General features: G+C 51.7%; 1 protein-coding gene and 1 long non-coding RNA gene across 6 annotated transcripts; one reads left to right on the top strand and one right to left on the bottom strand.

Moving 5' to 3' along the window:
- Positions 1 to 1,769: 1,769 nt before the first annotated feature.
- ZNF473 (zinc finger protein 473) lies at positions 1,770 to 20,565 on the bottom strand. Of its 5 annotated transcripts, XM_053210913.1 has the most exons (6): positions 20,471 to 20,565; positions 20,138 to 20,373; positions 16,348 to 16,555; positions 12,875 to 12,984; positions 10,730 to 10,819; positions 1,770 to 9,471 (listed from the first exon to the last, which is right to left on the bottom strand). In XM_053210913.1, the coding sequence occupies exons 4-6, from the start codon at positions 12,972 to 12,974 to the stop codon at positions 7,016 to 7,018; spliced, it is 2,646 nt and encodes an 881-aa protein (XP_053066888.1). In that variant the 5' UTR covers positions 12,975 to 12,984; positions 16,348 to 16,555; positions 20,138 to 20,373; positions 20,471 to 20,565; the 3' UTR covers positions 1,770 to 7,015. The 5 variants fall into 5 exon arrangements, with proteins under 5 accessions (XP_053066888.1, XP_026892831.2, XP_026892830.2 ...); XM_027037030.2 differs by having other exon boundaries at positions 12,875 to 13,001; positions 20,138 to 20,471; XM_027037029.2 differs by lacking the exon at positions 20,471 to 20,565 and having other exon boundaries at positions 20,138 to 20,470.
- Positions 3,554 to 11,481, top strand: LOC113593316 (uncharacterized). Its single transcript, XR_008293777.1, has 3 exons — positions 3,554 to 3,588; positions 3,710 to 3,822; positions 9,300 to 11,481. It is a non-coding gene; the product is annotated as an uncharacterized LOC113593316 (long non-coding RNA).
- Positions 20,566 to 20,617: the final 52 nt, after the last annotated feature.

Raw genomic sequence — 20,617 nt, 5'->3', positions numbered from 1 at the left:
GAGCTGAATGTGGGACTGGAACTCGCGAACCATGAGATCATGACCAAAGCCGAAGCCGGACACTCAACCAACTGAGCCACGTAGGTGCCCCTCCATCTGCATTTCTGAACACGTCTTATGGTATGAATTTTCAGTTTCTAGAGGCCACCTGCATTCCCTGGCTGGTGGCCCCTTCCATGTTCAAAGCCAGCAGGGTAGCATCCTTAAGCCCCTCCTCATAATGTATTCCTCGATGTAGGTACCTTTCTTAGCACATTTAGCCCACTCCCTTCACAAAGACTCACTCCCACCCCTTAACTAACATACTAATGTAGAATACGTATAACTTTAGTACAAAAGAAGCTAATTTGGGGGCACCTGGGTAGCTCAGTCATTTAAGCGTCCAACTTTGGCTCAGGTCATGATCTCACAGTTCGTGAGTTTGAGCCCCACATTGGGCTCTGTGCTGACAGCTCAGAGCCTGGAGTCTGCTTCGGATTCTGTGTCTCCCTCTCTATCTGCCCCTCCCCTGCACGCTCTGTCTCTGTCTCAAGAATAAACATTAAAAAAAAATTTTTTTTTAATTAGCTCCGTTTAATTATGTATTGCTTTTTTATTTTTGAGACAGAGCACAGGCAGGGGAGGGGCCGAGAGAGAGGGAGACACAGAATCCGAAGCAGGCTCCAGGCTCTGAGCTGTCAGCACAGAGCCCAACGTGGGGCTCAAACTCACGAACTGTGAGATCATGACCTGAGCCGAAGTCTGACGCTTAACCGACTGAGCCATCCAGGCTCCCCATACGAAGCTAATTTTTATTCTTGCCTTTGCCAGTCTTGTTGTCTGATCCAGTTTCCTTATTTTTTTTTAAACCAGAATAGTTTAAGACTATATTACCAAGGACGCCTGGGTTTCAAGTACAGAAAACTCAAAATAGCTCAAACCATAGGGATAATATACTTACCCAAGTAGCCAGAAGGACCCAAAGCAAGGCATTCATCCTGTTTATCCTGGCACTTCTGGATGCCTTCAACGGCAAGTAAAAGAAAACCCCAACTCAGATTGTCATAAACACTGGAAAGAATAAATCTGCAGGTAGGCAACCTTCAGCTTCTATACGTACATTAATACGGTAAAACCTTGGATTGCGAGTAAACCTGGTCTGCGAGTGTTCCGCAAGGCGAGCAAACGTTTCTAATAAATTTTAACTTGATAAACGAGCGAGGTCTTGCAACGTGAGCTGTGTGATGCTGACTGTCACATGATCACAACTGAGCCAATGGTTCTTGAAAGTCGCTTTAAAGGCTATACAAGTGCTTTGTGTTACAAGTGCGTTTCCGGAATGAATTATGCCTGCAAACCAAGGTTTTACTGTATTTCTTTACAGTGCACTTGAGGTTTATATGGTGTTTATTGCATATTTACGTTCTCAAATCATTTCATTTCCTGATCAGAGTTGCCCTTTTGTTTCCGTCTCAGCCCCTTGCCCGTTTACTTTGTAGCACGTATCATAATTTCCTGTGACAGGTCTCCTGTTGACCGCTTGCTCCCTGACACCCTGAAGGCTGGGTCCGTGTGTCTTTCACCACTATGTCCCCAGCACCTAGAGCACTGCGTAGAACATATAGGTTCTCAGGCTCACCCGACTCCCAGTATGATCTCATCTCAATCCTTTATTCGTTATTTCCAAATAAGGCCACGTTGTTTCCAGATGAGTGTGAGTTCTGGGCACTGTTTCGTCCACTAACATCCCTAGCAGCTCTAGGTGGCTGCACCAGCAACTGCCTCGTGGGTTGTTTTTTTCTTTCTGACAGAGGAAGGGGGAGGGGCAGAGGGAGAGAGAGAATCCCAAGCAGGCTGCACGCCCAGCACAGAGCCCAACGCGGGGCTTGATCTCAAAACCATGAGACCACAACCCAAGTGGAAATCAAGAGTCAGACGCTTTTTAAAAAAAATGTTTTATTTATTGGGATGCCTGGGTGGCTAAGTCGGTTGAGCATCCGACTTCAGCTCAGGTCATGATCTTGCGGTTCGTGAACTTGAGCCCTGCGTTGGGCCTGCTGCTGTCAGCACAAAGCCTGCTTTGGATCCTCTGTCCCCCTCTCTCTGCCCCTTTCCCGCTCTCTCAAAAATAAGTTTAAAACCATTAAAAAAATAAATGTTTTATTTACTTTGTGAGAGAAAGCGAATCCTAAGCAGGCTCCGCTCTGTCAGCATAGAGCCCTACGTGGGGCTTGACCCCACGAACTGTGGGATCATGACGTGAGCTGAAATCAGAAGTCATACACTTAGAGGTGCCTGGTGGCTCAGTCGGTTAAGCGTCTGCCTTCAGACCAGGTCATGATCTTGCAGTTCATGGGTTCAAGCCCCGCGTCGGGCTCTGTGCTGACAGCTCGAAGCCTGGAGCCTGCTTCGGATTCTGTGTCTCCCTCTCTGCCCCTTGCCCGCTCACACTCTGTCTCTCTGTCTCAAAAATAAACATTAAAAAAACCCTTTTTTAATTAAAAAAAAAAAAAACAGTCATTGGCTTGACCCAGTGAGCCACCCAGGCGCCCCTCAGCAAAGGTTCCGAGAGTCACTGTGCTTGGCCCAGCTTGGGTCATGCCCATCTCTGCATCAATCACAGTGGCGGAGGGAGGGAATGGCTGGCTGGCCAAACTAGGCCATATATCCTTTGCGTAGAACAGGGAGGGAATACGGGGGGATGCCGAACTACATGTGTCGCCAAGAGAAGACAGGGCTGCCGGGGAGGTGAAGGGTGGATCTCAGAAAGGTGAGTGATAGGCGTTCGCTGTAACCGGCGGCGCCAACAGCTTTTATCTTGTACCCCGGTGTCCGTGAGGTGCACGGGGGATTGGTCACTTGGGTCACGGTGGCACAAGGTGGAGAGCCACTTCCTTCAGGAGTACTGCTCTTCCCAGCCTCCTGGGGAGTCCCCCTGGCAGGGAGCACCACAAGATTTCTGCCGGGTGCTCAGATCTCGGTGATCAACCCAGCCTGGGATATTGTCAAAGGGCTTCGTGTTCTTTCCAAGGGAGCATCCGAAAGCCCCTCACAGAGAGAGGTTTGTGCCCCGGGGCTGTGGCGGTTGGGGGGGGGGGGGGAGTGTTCCTCATACCCCTTTGGCCAGGGCACATCCGCTTTCATCTTTTTTAATGTTTATTTTTGAGAGAGAGAGAGAGAGTGTGTGAGAATAAGAATGAGTGGGGGAGGGGCAGAGAGAGGGAGACACAGAATCCGAAGCAGGCTCCGGGCTCCGAGCTGTCAGCACAGGGCCCGACGCGGGGCTCGAACCCACAAACCGTGAGATTGTGACCTGAGCCGAAGTCGGACGCTGAACCGACGGAGCCCCCCAGGCGCCCCCACCTTCATCTTTTTTTATACAGTGGGTTCCTAGGTCGTTTTCCTAGAGCAGGATCTTCTCAACGTTAGGTGTCCGCATGCCGCCACCGGCTTGGGTTCCACAGAATGGCCACCTTCTGCCCGCCTGAGACACCAGCTGCCTGCACCAGGACCCTCCTCACCCACCTATTTCAATCAACACCCCTTAAGCCTTTCAAGCACGACTGCGAGTGGACAACCAGTATCACTTGCCATGAATGGAAGTTTGCCGTAAGTAAAATACAGCAAAAACTTTGCATTGTCCCCCCGCCCCAGGGCGGAGCCGGAGTCCTGCTCTGCCTGAAGGGGGAGACGGGGAAATGCAAGGTGTTGAAGCTGCTTCCTCACTCAGGTGACCTGAAGGATGCACAGACTCAAAAAGGAAAGCCTGGCCTCTCTAGTGGATCGAGTTCCAGCCCCACCCCCTCCCCACCGCCACCGATCCACAGTGGACACGTAGCACGGGTGAGTGAAACCTGTTCAGCCACAGCATTAATCTGGTTCGTCCTGACACAATTATCCCGGCGATGGTTATCCACTGACAGGATGCCAGGCCTTAGTCACATCCGCGTTCCCCACCTCATTCAGTTGGACACCACTGTCCATTTTTTGTCATAAACGCGTGCCATGCATTTCCCTTTAAACCAGCTCACTTTTTTACTTAAGTAACTTTATTTTTTTAGTAACCCCTACACCTAACATGGGGCTCAAACTCACAACCCCGAGATCGAGTCGCATGCTCTTCCGACTGAGCCAGGCAGGCACCCCAAATCAATTTATTTCTCAAGAGGGCTTTCTACTACTGCCCTTGAGTGGGAAACTAGCATCTCTGGTCATTACAGAAAGGGCGGGGTGGGGAACTAAAATAAACACCAAGAGAGGAAAGTAAGATTAATTTCTAGCTCCAACGATCGCCTGAGCTTGAGGACTGCTGTGTTTTTGTAACTAGAGAGGAGAGAACGACAGGCTGTCCGTGCTTCCTCGTCAGTCAGGATCGTGCTAGAATGAAGTGTTGTCTGATGAGGTATCTGAGGACCGGCTGGAACTGTATGGTTCCCCGGTGGCCCCTGCCCCACCGACACTTTGGGAAAATGGACGTGACCATCCCTCCTCATGGGGCAGCTTTTACTAGGATAAGCCCTCCTCCCCCACAACGCGGGCACTTGCCCCGGATGGGAGCCTCTGCACGCCCAGCATCTGGCCAGGTACGCGGCACCAGGCTGAAAAAAGCAACCAACGCATACAGACTCAAAACTTTAATCGGCGAACAAACACATACACATAAAAGCCATCTCTACGCTGGCCCACAGCTACACAGGTCAGTAGTTAGAGAGTCCGCCCGCTACGTTCCCAATTTGCCGCAGGACCCCTGACCTCCATCTTTGGTGTCAAAACTCTCGTTGAACACGTTTCCCGCCTCTGGCCTGCCCTGTGGTATAGAATGGGTCTCGCCCAGACTACACAGCGATCTGGGGGCAGGGACCAGGTGCAGGGAGTTCAGTGTTTTGGCCCTTTGAAAACCCATATGCTCCCTGCTGTGGTGTGGGCCCAGTAGCGAGCGTGTAGGTTCCCAGTTTCAACAACAAAACCAACCGGCAGAACTCAAAGTGCAAGGTTTTTTGTTTTTTTTTTGAAAGGGAGTGGGCACAAGTGAGCGAGGGGCAGAACGGGGGAGGGGAGATGCTGGGCTCACCCAAAGTGGGGCTCGAGCTCAGCAGAAGTGGGGTGTGGGCTTACCCGATATGAGACTCGAACTCACGAACCATGAGATCATGACCTGAGCCAAAGTCAGATGCTTAACTGACTGAACCACCCAGGCACCCCAGTTTCAAGGTTTAAAAGACTCAAGAACTCAGAGCACATACTCCTAAACTTTTTTAGCACCAAAACTATGAATGATATCAAAAGTGTCAGTGTCTTCGTAAAGTTCTCTTTGTGCTTCAGCAGACATGGGACGAGGTCACTCAGTGGGTGGGACACAAAAACCCAGAGCTGAGGAGGTGCCCTCAAGAGGGCACATGGTTCCATGTGGTGTCTTAGCTGTAGAACAGGCCTGGCCAAGGTTGACCCGTCGACTTGAGGGCTCCAGCAGGAAGGATGGGGCCCTCCCTGGGCTATCCAGCAACCCTTCACGGTTCCAGAACTTGCTGTGACAGGAGGGAATGTGGCATTTTAGGATGTCACTTGTCAATGAACAGTACTTCTCTGTGGAAATGGGGCCATCCGCTTCCCTTTGATTCCAGGAGTTTCACAGCCAGACCAGGGCTTGCCGTGTTGGTATTCCCCACCCCGGAGCCTGGCAGAGCACCTGGTGAGTGGTTGGCTCTTGGACAAACGGTGCATGAGGAACATTCCGCCAGTAGTTTCCATACACGGTTTTCACCATCGAGCACATCTTCTGGGAACCGCGTGGCAACATCCAGTGCAGCTTTCCCAACTGAATCCCATGGTTTCTAGTACGAGGAACTCCCACCACACACTAGGTCTCATTCCACAGATCCAACTTTAAGTGGGGGAAGGAAATTACAGGAAGAAGGGGCATGTGTTATGTGGGAGAACGTCCTTTTGAGTGAGACGTTCTGGAGGTTAGGAGTGGAAAGTTCTAGCTATTTGGTGTTAGTTTACATGCTCTTGTTGGCTTCTGTGGGTGAGTCAAGAAAATACTGCGACAGAACAGAGGGAAGGAAAAGTTAGACTGAAAAAAATTTTTCAATGGTTATTTATTTTTGAGAGAGACAGAGTGCAAGCAGGGGAGGGGCAGACAGAAAGCGAGACACAGAATCCGAAGCAGGCTCCAGGCTCTGAGCTGTCAGCACAGAGGCCGACACGAGGCTCAACACATGAACTTGGGAGATCATGACCTGCGCCAAGGTCGGACGCCCAACCGACTGAGCCACCTAGGCACCCCGTCTCCCTCCGCTCCCGCCCTTTTTTTTTTTTTTTTTTTAAAGAAAAGAGCAAGGTGCTGGGTTTGGGGGACCAAATTTAGCCAGAGGCGTTTTGAAGAAAAACTTTAAAAATGAAAGCCGTGCATAGTATTAGTAAGAACATTAACTGCAGTAAATAGAGGATTGCTAACTCTTCCTTTTTTTTAATATATTTGTTGTATCTCGTGAGTACTCGTAGCTCACATTTGGTAAGTACTTACTATGTGCTGGGCACTCAGTTCTAAGTGCACCTTTATCTCTATTCATTTATCCTCACAACAGCCTTCTGAGGTAGGTAACCATATTGTGCCAATCTTACAGGTGAGGACACGGAGGCCCTAGGAAGTCCCATGGCTCTCCCCGCGGACAGCACATGGCAGAGCTGGGGTTTAACTCAGCCGACTGGCTCAAGTCTACCGCTGAATTGCCATTCTACACAGCTTCTCCACTACTGTGTTTTCATGAGACTCATGTGTGCAAATTTTCTAATTGCTCCTTCTTAATAAAGAGATGTATTTATTTCGTGGCGGAGGAGCTTACAGTGCGATGGTTTCAACCTTGGGGCCCAGACGAATGTGTTTAGATGTCTGGGACCCTGTTGCTGCTGCTGGGACCTTGTAGTATTGCTACTTGTCACTTACTGCTAAGTAACTCCTTGTTACCTTCAAGTATGAACTTGCTGATGTCTGCTGAGACCTGCATCGGAGGGCTTTCTGACAATATTGACATTACTACTGTTTCTCTTGGGTGTGGACCCTCTGGTGCTGACTGAGATGGGCGCTGAGGCCAAAGGCTTTCCCACAGACCCTGCAGGCATAAGGCTTCTCCCCAGTGTGAACTCTCTCATGCTGCATCAGATTTGCTTTCTGGGAAAAGGCTTTCCCACATTCAGCACACACGTAAGGCTTCTCCCCGGTGTGAATCCTCCGGTGAACAGAAAGGCACGAGCTCTGGCTGAAGGCTTTCCCACACTCCTGACAAACATAAGGCTTTTCTCCAGTGTGAACTCGCTGGTGAACAGAAAGGCATGAGCTCTGGCTGAAAGCTTTCCCACATTTCTGACAAACGTAAGGCTTTTCTCCAGTGTGAACTCTCCGGTGTTGAAGAAGTTGAGCACCCAGGCTGAAGGTTTTCTCACAGTCACTGCATTTGTGGGGTTTCTCACCTGTGTGATCTCTCTGATGCTTAGAAAGGCACGAACTCAAATGGAATGACTTGTCGCATTCATCACACTCAAAGGACTTCTTTCCGGCGTCAGTTCTCTGATGCTGAGTAAGGCCGTTACCTTGGGCAAGGGCTTTGTCACACTTGCTATATTTACAGAGATTCTTCTCCTCAGTGTGAGTTAACTGATGTTCTGAGAGGTGTGCTCTTTGGCTGAAGGTCTTTCCACATTCATTACATGTAAAGGGGTGCTCACTCTTGTGGGTGGCCTGATGTTTGGTGAGGGAAGTGCTGCGGATGAAGGCCTTCCCGCAGTCCCCACATTCATACGGCCTCACTCGAGAGTGGATGTTCTGGTGGCGAAGGAGCTGTGTACTTTTGCTAAAGGCTTTTCCGCACTGGTCACACTCAAAGGGTTTCACTCTGGTGTGAACCCTCTCGTGCTGAGTCAGGTATTTGCTGCAGCTGAAGGTTTTCTCACATTTGCTACACTTAAAGTGCTTCTCGCCAACCCCTGGATGTTCTCTCCATTCTGAGTCCTGACTCAAGATACTCCCGCTCTCGCCAAGTGCTTGTTTTTCTCTGGCGTGAACACTCTGGTGGCATGCTAGGGTCGAGCTGCAGAAGAAGCGCTCGCCACACTCCTGACACTCGTGGAGGGTCTCCGTAGCATGCATTTTCTGGTGTTGAACAAGGTATTCATTATGGCTGAAGGTTTTCTTGCATCTGGCACAGCAGTAGGACTTGCCTGTGGCGTGAACAGACTGGTGTCGAATCAGGTGGGAGGGCCGGCTGAAACTCTTGATGCACTGATGACACTTGTAGGGCCTGTAGCCGGTGTGAATCCTCTGATGTTCATTAAGGTGAGTGCTCCGGTAGAAGGATTTCCCACACTCATTGCATTTGTAAGGCTTCTCTCCACTGTGAACCCTCTGGTGGACCTTTAGGGTCGAGATATTCCTGAAGGGCCTCCCACACTGATCACACTCATAAGGCTTTTCTCCGGTGTGAATGGACTGGTGTTCAGCGAGCAGCATGCTCTGCCCGAAGGCCTTCCCGCATTCCTGATGCTCAGAGGTAGTTTTCGTAGCATGGGTTTTTTGATGTTGGAGGAGGTATTTGCTGAAGTTGAAGGTCGCCTTGCATTTGGCACATTCATAGCGTTTCTGAGTGTGGGTCTTCTGATGCTGGGTGAGGTGAAAGGTTTGGCTGAAACCCTCGCCAGGCTCGTTACCTTTGTAGGACTCATCACCTGTATAGGGTTTCTGCTGCTCAGCAGGCTGTAAGCTGAGACCTGACGGAGGGTCACTGTCTTGATTCTTATGTGGTTCTTCTCCAGTGAGAATTTTCTGATGCCACAGAAGGTGTGTGCTCTGAGTGCAGGTTTTCCCGCCCTCGTTACACGCACAGGATTTGTAGTCTGTGTGAGGTGTCAGGGGCACAAAGAGGCAAGACCTCTGGCTGCAACCTTCCTCATACTCTTCGTGCACAGCGGGTTTCTCTTTAGTATGAACAATCCAGTGCTGGATGAGATGGTAACTCTGACTGAAGCTCTCCCCACATTCACTACATTTATACAGTTTCTCGCCTCCCTGGACAGGATCCTGCTGGCTCTGGTCTAAGTCACAGCCAAAGTCTTTCCCACGTTCCTGAGACTTAGCTGGGCTCTTTTCAGGAAGATCACGCATCACAGAATCCTCCCTCACGGAAAGGAGGGGCTCAGGACCGAGGTCTCTCTGGAGTTCGCGACTCCTGCATTCTGTGGGACTTCCCTTGTTGGTAACAACGTCAGACTTCAGAAGGCTTTCTGGATCTCCTAGCAAACTGTCTAACCAACTCTCACCTACATAGGCTTTCCCCAGACTGGAGTTCCCGAGGCCATCCTTGGACAAAGTCTCCATGATCTCCTGGGAGAGTCCTTCCTCCAAGAAGTCTTGTGCCAGAGGGCGGTTCTTGACTTCGGCCATGTCCGAAAGAGGGTAAGTGCAGGTGTCTCCCGCTCCCCGCGGCGAAACATAAGGAGCTGCAGGGTGAGAACACAGACAAGAGGGAGAACGGGTGACGGCTCCCCAGGAAGCCTGTCCCTCGAGGGGATGATGAAGGCGAAGGGGCCAAAGTGGCGACCCAGCTGGAACTGGCAGCACAGGAAACAGAGAGCCCATTTCCAAGATGGTTAAGTGGGGAGCTGGGCAGCCGCGGGGGCTCCACAGGGAAGGGGAGCCTCTTAGCAGATGCCGTTGCCCCCATCGGCCATGGCCCACTTCTTGGAGAAGGGCGCTGCTCAACGGGGAAGAAGGTAGAAATGATATAACTGCTGGAGGACAGATTTGGTTGGTAAAGGCGTGGCTACGCGGTTCTGGGAAGAGCATGTATTTCTTTTTTTAGTATTTATTTATTTATTTATTTTGAGAGAGAGAAAGCGTGAGTGAGCAGGGGAGCGACAGAGAGAGAGAATCCCAAGCAGGCTCCACGCTATCAGCACTGAGCCCAGTGTGGGGCTTGAACTCACAAACCGTGAGATCATGACCTGAGCCGAAACCCAGAGCTGACGCTTAACCGACTGAGCCACCCGGGCGCCCCCACATGTTGTAGAGGTGGCAGGGGTCCGTGCTGGTCACCTGCGCGCAAACACTGGTGTGCTCGTCAGGAGGCCACGGAGGGTCCGCATTTGCGAGCTCACGAGAGGTGAGCTGCATCCTGACTGGGTGGTGGAGGCCCGGACTGAGCCACGCAGCCACCACGCTGTGGTCTCTGACTCAGGGGCCCTTCTCATGTTAATGACCTGACCGTGAGGAAAGTGTCCCGCGCCCCAGGGAAGGCCCCTGCCTCTGCCTTTTCCCACTGGGGACACGTCAACCAGCGTGACACCCTCGCTGCCTAGCCTGTTCCCTCTAAAGGAACTGTGGCCTAGGAGAGAACGGAACAAATGCTCTTGGCTGCATTAAGGCCTGGGCTTGAGTCATTAGCAGATGTGGCCATCTGCTGTGCCCTCCGGGACAGACTTGTACAAACACAGGGTGAAACAGACTGGGGATGTATGGTGCTCAAAGGGCACAGGACATGAAGGTGGAGAGACTGACTCAGGGCACCAGGACAGCCACATGCTGAACACTGAGGTAGACAAGACGAGGGCCCCAGCCCTGCCGGGACGAGGGGACAGAAGCCAGCACGTGGCAGAGGGGCAAGATGTCTAGGCAGACGTTTGGGGTCCGGATGGAAGTTCCAAAGACGGAGGGCAGACAAAGGGCCCTGTCCCACCGGCCCCCGCCCCGCCCACTCACCAAGGCCCTCTGATTCTGGGCTTTCTCTGACCACGGCCTCCAGCTCTTCGCCACCATCTGGACAGGAGGTCAGTTTGGGTTTGCAGGGGTCTGCAGGGAGAGAAGAGCGCTGTCATCAACCAGGACACGGCAGGCCAGCCGACTGCTTAGCGGGAACCTTCTGGCTGTCCTGACCATCAGTGCTGTGTCCAGTGTACAGCTCGTGAGAGCCAAATGCCGCTCTGGGCGACTCCGGGGACACCTGCCCCGTAGGGTTCCCAGTCCGGTGGAGGAGAGAGACCCAGACAGTCACAGTCCAGGGTGATCAGAGCTGTGAAAGCCAGGGCCGGGGATACAAAGGACTTGCAACAGCTCTTGAGGGATGAGCAGCCTGCCAGGTGGAGAGGCACGCACCCCCTCATCCACCCACGGAGCCCACATCACCCAAGGCCTCTGTGGAATATGCTGGGTTCCCAGAGCCCAGGCGGTCCTGTGCCCTGCCCTCGGCAAACTACTCGAGGAAGGAAGCAGAATCCTAATCCCGGGGAACTGTGCTACCGTGGAGGAAAAGCGCCTTCTTGGCTTGAAAATGGAAGGGCCACGAGCCAAGCAATGCAGGCGCCTCTAGAAGCCAGAAAAGGGCAAAGGCATAAGACTCTTCCCCGGAGCTTCCAGAGGGAACAAGCCCTTCCAACAGCCTGACTGCAGCCGGGTCAGACCCGTTTCAGACTTCTGACCTCCACAACCGTCGGAGAATAAATGCGTTGTTTTAAGCTGCTGTTTGTGGCATTTCTAAGAGCAGCCGTAGGAAGCTAATACGCTGCTTGGACATACACACAAGCGTGTGCGGGGGGTCAAGGGAGACGTGCCTATACTGTGGGATGTAGTTTAGAAATAGAAAAGACGCTGAGGTCTGAGCCGCCCCGAAGCTGCTTCTGCCGCACATGCTCAGTAGAGTTTAGAGAAAAATCTGGGAGGCTGGCCCTCAGCTGGTGTCTGGGAACCTGGATCTCGGGAGGGTTCCAGCATTCCCGAACAGAGGGGCCCCCTGTGCCTCAACTATCATGCTGAACACCTGCTTTCCGGCTGGGAGTCTAGAATTTTGGTACTTTCCAGGCAGAGGGTGCCTGTGTGACCAGCTCCCAATAAAAACTGTGGGTGCTGAGTTTCCAGTGAGCATCTCCAGTAGACATTTCACACCATTTGTCCCTCATTACGATTGTGTGGGACTCCACGCAGGGAGAGGGCTCTGGAAGCCGGCTCTGGTTTCCCCTTTGCCGCCCATGCTGTGTCCTTTCTCTGTAACATGTCACGGCCGTGAGTACGACCACATGCTGAGTCCTTCAAGTCCCCTCCTCGTAAGTCACTGAACACAGGGTACTTCCGGGAACCCCCGCATAGCTGGGAAGGTGACTTCTCTTTGGACCTCATTTTTAAAAGGACCAGCAAAACAGGGAGTCGGACTTGTGGGGTGACGGCAGGACTGAAGGCCAGTTCTGAGCGCTGACCCAGCATGAGACCCGGCTCCTGAGCCGGTGACTCCTGCTACTCGTTCGTTTACTGAGCCACCATTCAGTGAGTCCCCGCCCTCAGGAAGTGCCCGTCCCAGCAGAGGGAGACAGAGCATAAAATGGGCAGTTCGAAAGCGCAGGGGTGGTGGGCCTGTGGGGCACGGGACAGAGGACTCGCTAACAGGTCGCGGCAGAAGTCTTAAAAAAGGAAAGCCCAGAGGCAGGGAGGGGACGAGACAGGAAGGCAAATGCAAAGACCCTAAACGTCAGCCCCACAAGGACGAAGAGGAAAGCGCTAAGGAGGCCAGAGCGGCAGGCGGGTGGCTGATGGCGTTTCTCAGCCTCGGCACTAGTGACACTAGTGACGTAATCCTCGGCTGTAGGGGCTGCCCTTGCATTCCCAGACATGTGGCGGCGACCCTGGGCTCTACCCATGAGACGCCAGGTGCACACCCCCTGCTCCTAAGTGCGGACCAATCAAAAAGGTCACCAGGCACTGCCAGTGCCCCCGGGGAGGCAGAATTGGCCAGCTGAGCACTGCTGGGCTACATCATGCCAGCTCTGAGGTGTTCAGGAGCCGAGAATTTATCCTGTGGGTGACAATAGCCAAAAGCAGGGCAGGGACCGGGCCGCCGGGGCTGGAGTGGACACTCACTCAGCAGGAAAAGGTTCTGGTAGTTGTCCAGCGCCGTGTCCCAGAACAGGTCCCCCTGGTCCAGCCCCAGCTGCTCCCAGTCCTCCAAGGTGAAGTCCATGGCTACATCCCTGTGGGTCACAAATTCCTGAAATGTAATACACTGTTAGTGACCATGGGACTGGGGTCAGCGATGGACCCAACGGCTCACTTGATGCACCCTGCCCTCCATGTACTAGGTCTTTGACAAAAATCTTCTCGTGGGAGCCCTGAGACATAGGACACCGGGCATCCCCATATTTTGTAGGCAAGATATGGAATTTCGGAGAGGGGACGTGCGTTCCCCTTAGGGTCACACAGGCAGGACTTAAATGCACGTCGGCCTGTTCCTAAAATCTACTTACTTTGGCTTTTGCTTTTTAGCGTTCATTCAAGATTTTAAGTTTTTACTATGGAAATTTTCTAACACACACAGTAGAGATCTGCACGTAACAGAAACCCGCCGTGGGTTTCTATGTTTGTGCTCGATTTTACAATACAAATATTCTTAAAAAAGTAAGCAAATTGATTAAGCATATTCTAACCAGGATCCTCCTCTGGCCACTACGTGGAAAAACATAAAAGGTGGAAAGGCAGAGGCAGGGAGACGAGGAAAAAGGTGAATTCCATGATTCAGGCGAGAAAGGAGAACAGGGATGGAAGGGGTGTGAAAAGGTGAGATGTGGCCATTTTTTTTTTTAAAACGTTTATTTATTTTTGACAGAGGGAGAGAAAGAGAGAGCGCGCGTGTGCACAAGTGGGGAGGAGCAGAGAGAGAGGGAGACACAGAATCCCAAGCAGGCTCCAGGCTCTGAGCTGTCAGCACAGAGCCTGACGTGAGGCTCGAACTCACAGACCGTGAGATCATGACCTGAGCCAAAGCTGGACGCTCAACTGACTGAGCCACCCAGGTGCCCCAAGATGTGGACATTTTGACACTGCTGGGGACAACGTCTCCCAAGAGAGCAAATGTAATGAAAGACAGACAGGAGCCCAGACGTCCGTAAGATTTTAGCCTGAGCACTGGAAGGACAGAGCTGCCGCTGCCTGAGACAGGGGAGAAGCAGGTTTTGGGGCACAGTGTGAGTCTGGTTTGGTACAGGTTAAGTTCGAGATACCCTTTTAAACCTTAGACATCATGGTTCCCCAAAGACATCCACATTCTAATCCCCAGAACCTGTGAATGTCACCTTGTATGGCAAAAGGGACTTCCCAGGTATGACAAGTTAAGGATCCTCAGATAGGAAGGTTACCCTGGATGATCACGGTGGCCCGATTGTCACGATCATGACAATCTCATATCTTTTTTTTTTTTTCTTATATCTTTATAAGAGGCAGAAGGGGGGTGCCTGGGTGGCTCAGTCGGCCATCCGACTTCGGCTCAGGTCATGATCTCACGGTACATGGGTTGGAGCCCCACGTCGAGCTCTGTGCTGACAGCTCAGGACCTGGAGCCTGCTTCAGATTCAGTGTCTCCCTCTCTCTCTCTGCCCCTACCCTGCTTGTGCACTCTGTCGAAAATAAATATTTAGGGGGTGCCTGAGTGGCTCAGTTGGTTGAGCGGCCGACTTCGGCTCAGGTCATGATCTCGCGGTCCGTGAGTTCAAGCCCCGCGTTGGGCTCTGTGCTGACAGCTTGGAGCCTGGAGCCTGTTTCAGATTCTGTCTCCCTCTCTCTGACCCTCTCCCGTTCATGCTTTGTCTTTCTCTGTCTCAAAAATAAATAAACGTTAAAAATAAATAAATAAATAAAATAAATATTTAGAAAAAAAATGAGACAGAAGGAGTCGAAGGTAGGAGAAGGTGATGTGATGACAGAAGCAGAGGTCGGAGTGACGTGGCCACGAGTCAAGGAACACAGGCATCTCTAGAAGCTGAAGAGGCAAGGAAGGGGTTCTCCCCTGCAGCCTCCAAAAGGAAGGAGCCCAGCTGACACCTTGGCTTCATACTTCTAGCCTCCAGAGCCAAGATAATAAATTTCTATCATTCAAGGCACTTTGTTACAACAGCCCTAGCAAACAAATATGGTGTTACCCCGCCAATAACATGTGAGCTCATGACGGCAGGGACCACATCAGTTGGTTCCCTAGTGAGTAGACCCAGCACCCAGAACAAAGCCTTCATGTAGGAGGCATGTGGGGACATGGTGATCCTGGCAGCTGTTTTGGGACAAGGGAAGGAGTTCATCAAGGATGGAACCAATAGGAGGTGGGGCTGAGAGATGGGGACAATACACTGGGTCTCGATCACACTGAGTGGGCTGGCGGATCAAGCCAGCTCTGGCCTTTCTGGTTATGTGTTCTATATAATCCATTGACTGTTTAAATTGCTTTGAGCCAAGTGTTCTGTTACTTGTGGCTGAAACTGTTGCTATCTATACCCGGTCAGAAGGGATCAGCCAAAGAGGCTTTGTCAGCAGGAGCCAGATCAGAGAGCCCCAAGAAGCTTCCTTCCCTGGACTCCTTGATTTTGCTGGAAATAGCGGTGGGGGTGTGGGAGGACCCTGGACTTGATCCGTGGGGCACTGGGGAGCCACAGAGAGTTTTATACAGGACAGTGACAAGGTCAGAGCATGTATTCGTTCAACAGTCATTTCTCCCGTGTGCCAGACCCCTCTGAGGATGCTGGAGGCAGAGAGATGTCAAACCCATTCCCTGGCCTACAGGGGACACCCAGGGATGCTGACAGTGAGCATAAGGAGATAGGGCTGTGACAGAGGGCAGTATCCAGGACTGTGTGGCCAGGGACGGGCATGAGGACATTGCCTTGGAGTCAGGAAAAGCTTCCTGGTTGGCGCAGATATTCAAGTTGGGTCATTAAGGATAAGCAGGTATCGGTGGTAGAGGAAGGTTTTCATTCATCATTTAAGAAACACCTCAAGGACCGCTGTGTACTGGGCCCACACTGGTCCCTGGGGGCCCAGAGGCGAGGCCCAATCAGTACCTGTCTCCAAGGAGCACCTTGTCTGGTGGGGCTGATAGACGGGGGCAGGGGACAACCACAGCCAGGTGATTTGTGCTATGATGAGGCCGGAGCAGGGAAGAGCTCACTGCCCACGCAAAGTGGGGGCTGAGCTGGGTCTTGAAGGCTGCGTAAGACCGGCCGGAGATGGCGGGTAGGGTATTCTAGCAGAGGGAGGAGCCCGAGCAAAGGCTGGGAATCTGACAACCACAGTGTAACAGTTTACCACCAGGCCAGGAAGGGAGTTTGGGTTATGGAGGGAACCGGAGGAGACGCTGAGGAAGGCGGCAGGACTCAGGTCGTGCAGGACTGGGCTGGGAAACCTGGGTTTGATCTTCTAAGCAGAAAGGATGCCTGGAAGGGTGTTGAGCAGGAGAGCGACAGCGTAACAAGAGGATCACCTGGGGGTCACCGTGGGTCAGTGAGCCCAGAATAAAGGCCGGCCGGCCATGCAGCCTCAGGGCATGGGGCCTGGACAAGGGGCCCTCGACTCACCTTGGTGGTAGCCGACTGGGACTCGGTGGCCAGAGTTCTCACTTAAGATCCCTCTCCGTCCCCTCCATGTTCCTGTCTGGCAGAGCCGCAGGAGACACAAGGGAGCCGGGAGAAAGTCTCCCTTCCTTCTAGGGCTGGCTCCCTGGCCATGCCGGATGAGCCCCCAGAATGTCCGGAAGTAGGAGGATGAGTCAGGATGGGAGTCTCCCTGCGGGGATCACAACAACACGTCTGTATCGGCCGAAACTACTCCACGCCCCTCATTTCCACTGTGCTTCGGGGCCCACAGGCAACTTCATGACCCTTCTTGGCACTTATTACAGTCAATAAATCAACGTTTGGGAGAGGTGGCGATTAAGGTCGGTCACCTGGGTGGGACCTTCGGTCTTGCTCGCGACCGTGTCTCAGCACGACACGACCCCTGACGTACAGTAGGCGCTTTTGGAACGTTTGTTGACAGAACACAGTGTCTCTCCAACTGAACCCCCGGGATGAGGATTCTGGGTTCTTTTTCTTTTTTTTAACGTTTATTTATTTTCGAGAGAGAAAAAGGCAAAGAGAAGGAGACGCAGAATCCGAAGCAGGCTCCAGGCTTCTAGCTGTCAGCAGAGGCCAACGTGGGGCTCGAACTCGTGAACTGTGAGATCATGACCTGAGCCGAAGTCGGACGCCCGGCCGACTGAGCCACCCCAGGTGCCCCAGGATTCTGGGATTCCTGATTACTGGCTCTAGAATTTGAGTCCAGGAGAGCTGGCCTCCAAAAATTTTACTATTTTTTCAACAGTAGCAAGATTCCTCCAACTTTTTTTTTTTTTAAACATGACCCACAGTAACAAAGACATATACCATGACTGTCCATTCGCACACAAAACGAAAACAAAACTTCACGAAATAATACTGAATCTTACAAAGTAGAATGTGCTAGGATCTTTTCTATTCTAGTCTCTTTCACTGTACTTCATTTAAAAAAAAAAAAAAAAATTATGGCCAGGACACCTGGGTGGCTCACTCGGTTAAGCGTCTGACTCTTGCTCATGGCTCAGGTCATGATTTCACAGTTTGTGAGATCGAGTCCTGCACTGGGCTCTGTGCTGACAACTTGGAGCCTGCTTGGGATTCTCGATCTCCCTCCCTCCCTGCCACTCTTCTACATGTGCCTTCTCTAAACAAATAAACATTAAAAAAAAAAATTATGGCCACTGCCCAGTGAGTTATTTTCATGACCCATAATATACAAAACACTGTACCATGGGGCCTTTTTTTTTTTTTTAATATTTATTTTGAGAGAGAGAGAGAGCATGCGTACGTGAGAGTGGGGAGGGGCAAAGCGGGCTCTGAGTTGTCAGCACAGAGCCTGACGTAGGGCTCCAAAGACCTGAGCTGAAGTCGGACATTCAACCAACTGAGCCACCCAGGTGCCCTGTACCATAGGGCTTCTTACACGTTGGTAGCTGCTGTGAATTTCCTAAGTGGCACATTATCTACAGAGTGATGAAAACACTCCGTATCACAAAGCAGCAGGATGATTTAACGTCAGGTCCACAACTGTTAAGCTTCTAGGGACAGATGTGCTTTGAAATTCAGAAATTTTCTGATTTTTATTAAAAAAAATTTTTAATGTTTATTCATTTCTGAGAGAGAGGGGGAGACAGAGAGAGAGAAAGAGAGCGCGCGCGCGCACATGGGGGAGGGGCAGAGAGAGCTGGAGACACAGAATCCGAAGCAGGCTCCAGGCTCTGAGCTGTCAGCACAGAGCCCGATGCAGGGCTCCAACTCACAAAAATGAGATCATGACCTGAGCCGAAGTTGGACACTAAACTGACTGGGCTACCCAGACACCCCAAGAAATTTTCTGATTTTTAAAAAGGTGATACACACACACACACACACACAAATATATTTCATTAAAATCACAGTGCAGTGTGGGGGTGCCTGGGTGGCTCAGTCAGTTAAGCGGCAGACTTCAGCTCAGGTCATGATCTCACGTTTCATGGGTTCGAGCCCCGCGTCGGCTCTGTGCTGACAGCTCAGAGCCTGGAGCCTGCTTCAGATTCCGTGTCTCCCTCTCTCTCTGCCCCTCCCCCGCTCATGCTCTGTCTCTCTCTGTGTCTCAAAAATAAAGATTAAAAAAAAAAACCTAATTAAAAAAAATAATAAAATAAAATCACAGTGCAGTGTGGGCCAGGCAGCATTTTGTACTTGAACACCTCGATATTTTTAGAGTGAAGGGTATAGATATTCTCTCTAGGTAGGATAATGAAAGGTTATAAATCCCAGTAGTTCTGGTCAGGTCTGGACACCAAACTTCTGGAAAAAGTGATCTTCCGGGCTTTCCAGATTTTGATTGCAGGTAAGGTGATGTGGCAGACGTGTTAAGTGCTAACGTTTACTCAACAGTGACTTTCCTCACATGACAGAGGTTAAGTCTCGCCTTGAGGGTGTAATTTGGTCCACAGATATGGTTTTTTGCTCACAGTGCTGGTGGATAGCAGGTTTTGAGAGAAAATTATTTTAAGTAGTCTCAACCTTGAAAACTGGGAAATTGAGCATGGGGCCTGCTTAAGACTCTCTCCCCCTCTCCCCCCCCCAAAATAAATAAAAATGAAAAAAAAAAAACCAACGATTTCCAGTTTCTGCCAAATTCTAGGATTTGGCTCACCGGGTCTAACAAAGCTGTTAGCTGGGGCCTAAAGTTACCCCCCTTAAGTGGGGCAAGTGCTCCCTGATGCCCCACAGCTCTCCGCCCCCCCACCCCCCACCCCCAGGCGGTTCTCTCTTTTACCTAATCTGCCTCACCCTCATAGACATCTGAGTTTCGGACCTCTGTCTACAGTTTCCAAATCACGTTCTGTCCATATCTCATACACTCTGAGCCCTGGGACAGAACAAACTGGAGCCCTACTGTGAGGCTCAAGGTCACCCAGCCTCTCAGAATGAACTTGAGCCAAACAATTACAGGACTGGCAAATCCAGCGCTCTAGAATTGAGAACTCTTGCTGCTTCTTAGTGTGGGACCAGAGCAGATCATTCACCCTTGGTTTCCACGTGTACGAAATGGGACAAGTAAAACAGATCCACAGCCCCGCAGCTGTAATTCTAAAAACCAAAACAGCTCTGAAAAGCAGAACCTTATTCATTCGTAAATTGGCTGCAAAACTGAACCCGAACTGCCACAGGCTGTATATAGTGTGAATATTCACGCCTTTCCCCGGGCAGAAATAATCGATTTCCAAGAACTGCCCCAGATCGCTCTGAGGCGTTGCCTAACTATGAAATAGGCACCCTATTAACTTTCCAAACTCTGATAAACTGTGATTCCCGAAGTGCTCCCGGTGCCAAGGGAGCCGATAAAACCGAGGAACCGCGCTTGGCGCTGCTGCGGAGATTACAGGAGGAAATCCGAGTACAGCGCGGCGCCTGGCGCCCAGCAAGTGCTCAAATGTGAAATGCTTCGCCCTTCTCAAGAACTCCCATTCATTCATCCCTCCAGATCTGCCCGATCAACTTCAGGCAACCGAACCCCTCCTTCGGCTTCCATCTCCTCACTCAAAAGTAAATGTAACCTCTCCTCTCAGGGCTGCCGGTGAGGACTGGAAACCATTTCAGCGACAGCCCGGCCCAGAACACGCTCCGAACAGAGAGCGGTCAAGACCCCACCTGGACACCCACCGCCCCCAGAAGGCGCGCCCTTTGCCGAAGTCACCCCGTGGGCATTCCGTCACCCCTCAAGAAGAACCGAGCCCCCAAGCCTTGGGAGTACTCAGTGACCCCACCTGCGGCGTCGCCTCACCTCTCAAGACTGCCGTCCGTCGCGTTAACAGAAGCGACTCCCGCCCCGAGGAAGACGCAGACCCAACTCCTCCCACTCGCGCCTTGTAACAACTTCCGGCGCCGCGAGAACTTCCTCGAGCTCCTCCACCCAGGAGCCTCCGCGCCAACGGGACTCGGTTTCCCAGAAGGCTGTGCTGACGCCTATCTCCGCTTATCTGTGTTTCTTTCCCCGCCCTCTTCTCTGGCCGCTGAGCACTGGAGGAAAGAGAGTAGAAACAAAATCGGGACCAGGTAGCATGTGGGAATTGCAGTCCAGTTTTTACCCAGTTAAAGGACAAGCTAAGCAGCGTACTCTGGCCTGAAGGAGACGGCGGGTTGCCATGGAAACGCGTTGAGGCGGAAATTCCTGAAAAGACGCTTGGAAGCAAGGGGCGGAGTTTGAGGCGGGAAAATTACAAGACTTCTCTCTGATAGGCGGAGAGATGCTTCATAGTTCACT

This window comes from Acinonyx jubatus, chromosome E2 (assembly GCF_027475565.1).
Source record: "Acinonyx jubatus isolate Ajub_Pintada_27869175 chromosome E2, VMU_Ajub_asm_v1.0, whole genome shotgun sequence".
NCBI classification, from domain to species: domain Eukaryota; kingdom Metazoa; phylum Chordata; class Mammalia; order Carnivora; family Felidae; genus Acinonyx; species Acinonyx jubatus.
The sequence above is the reverse complement of the archived record's forward strand: the minus strand, read 5'-3'. Positions and strand labels throughout refer to the sequence as shown.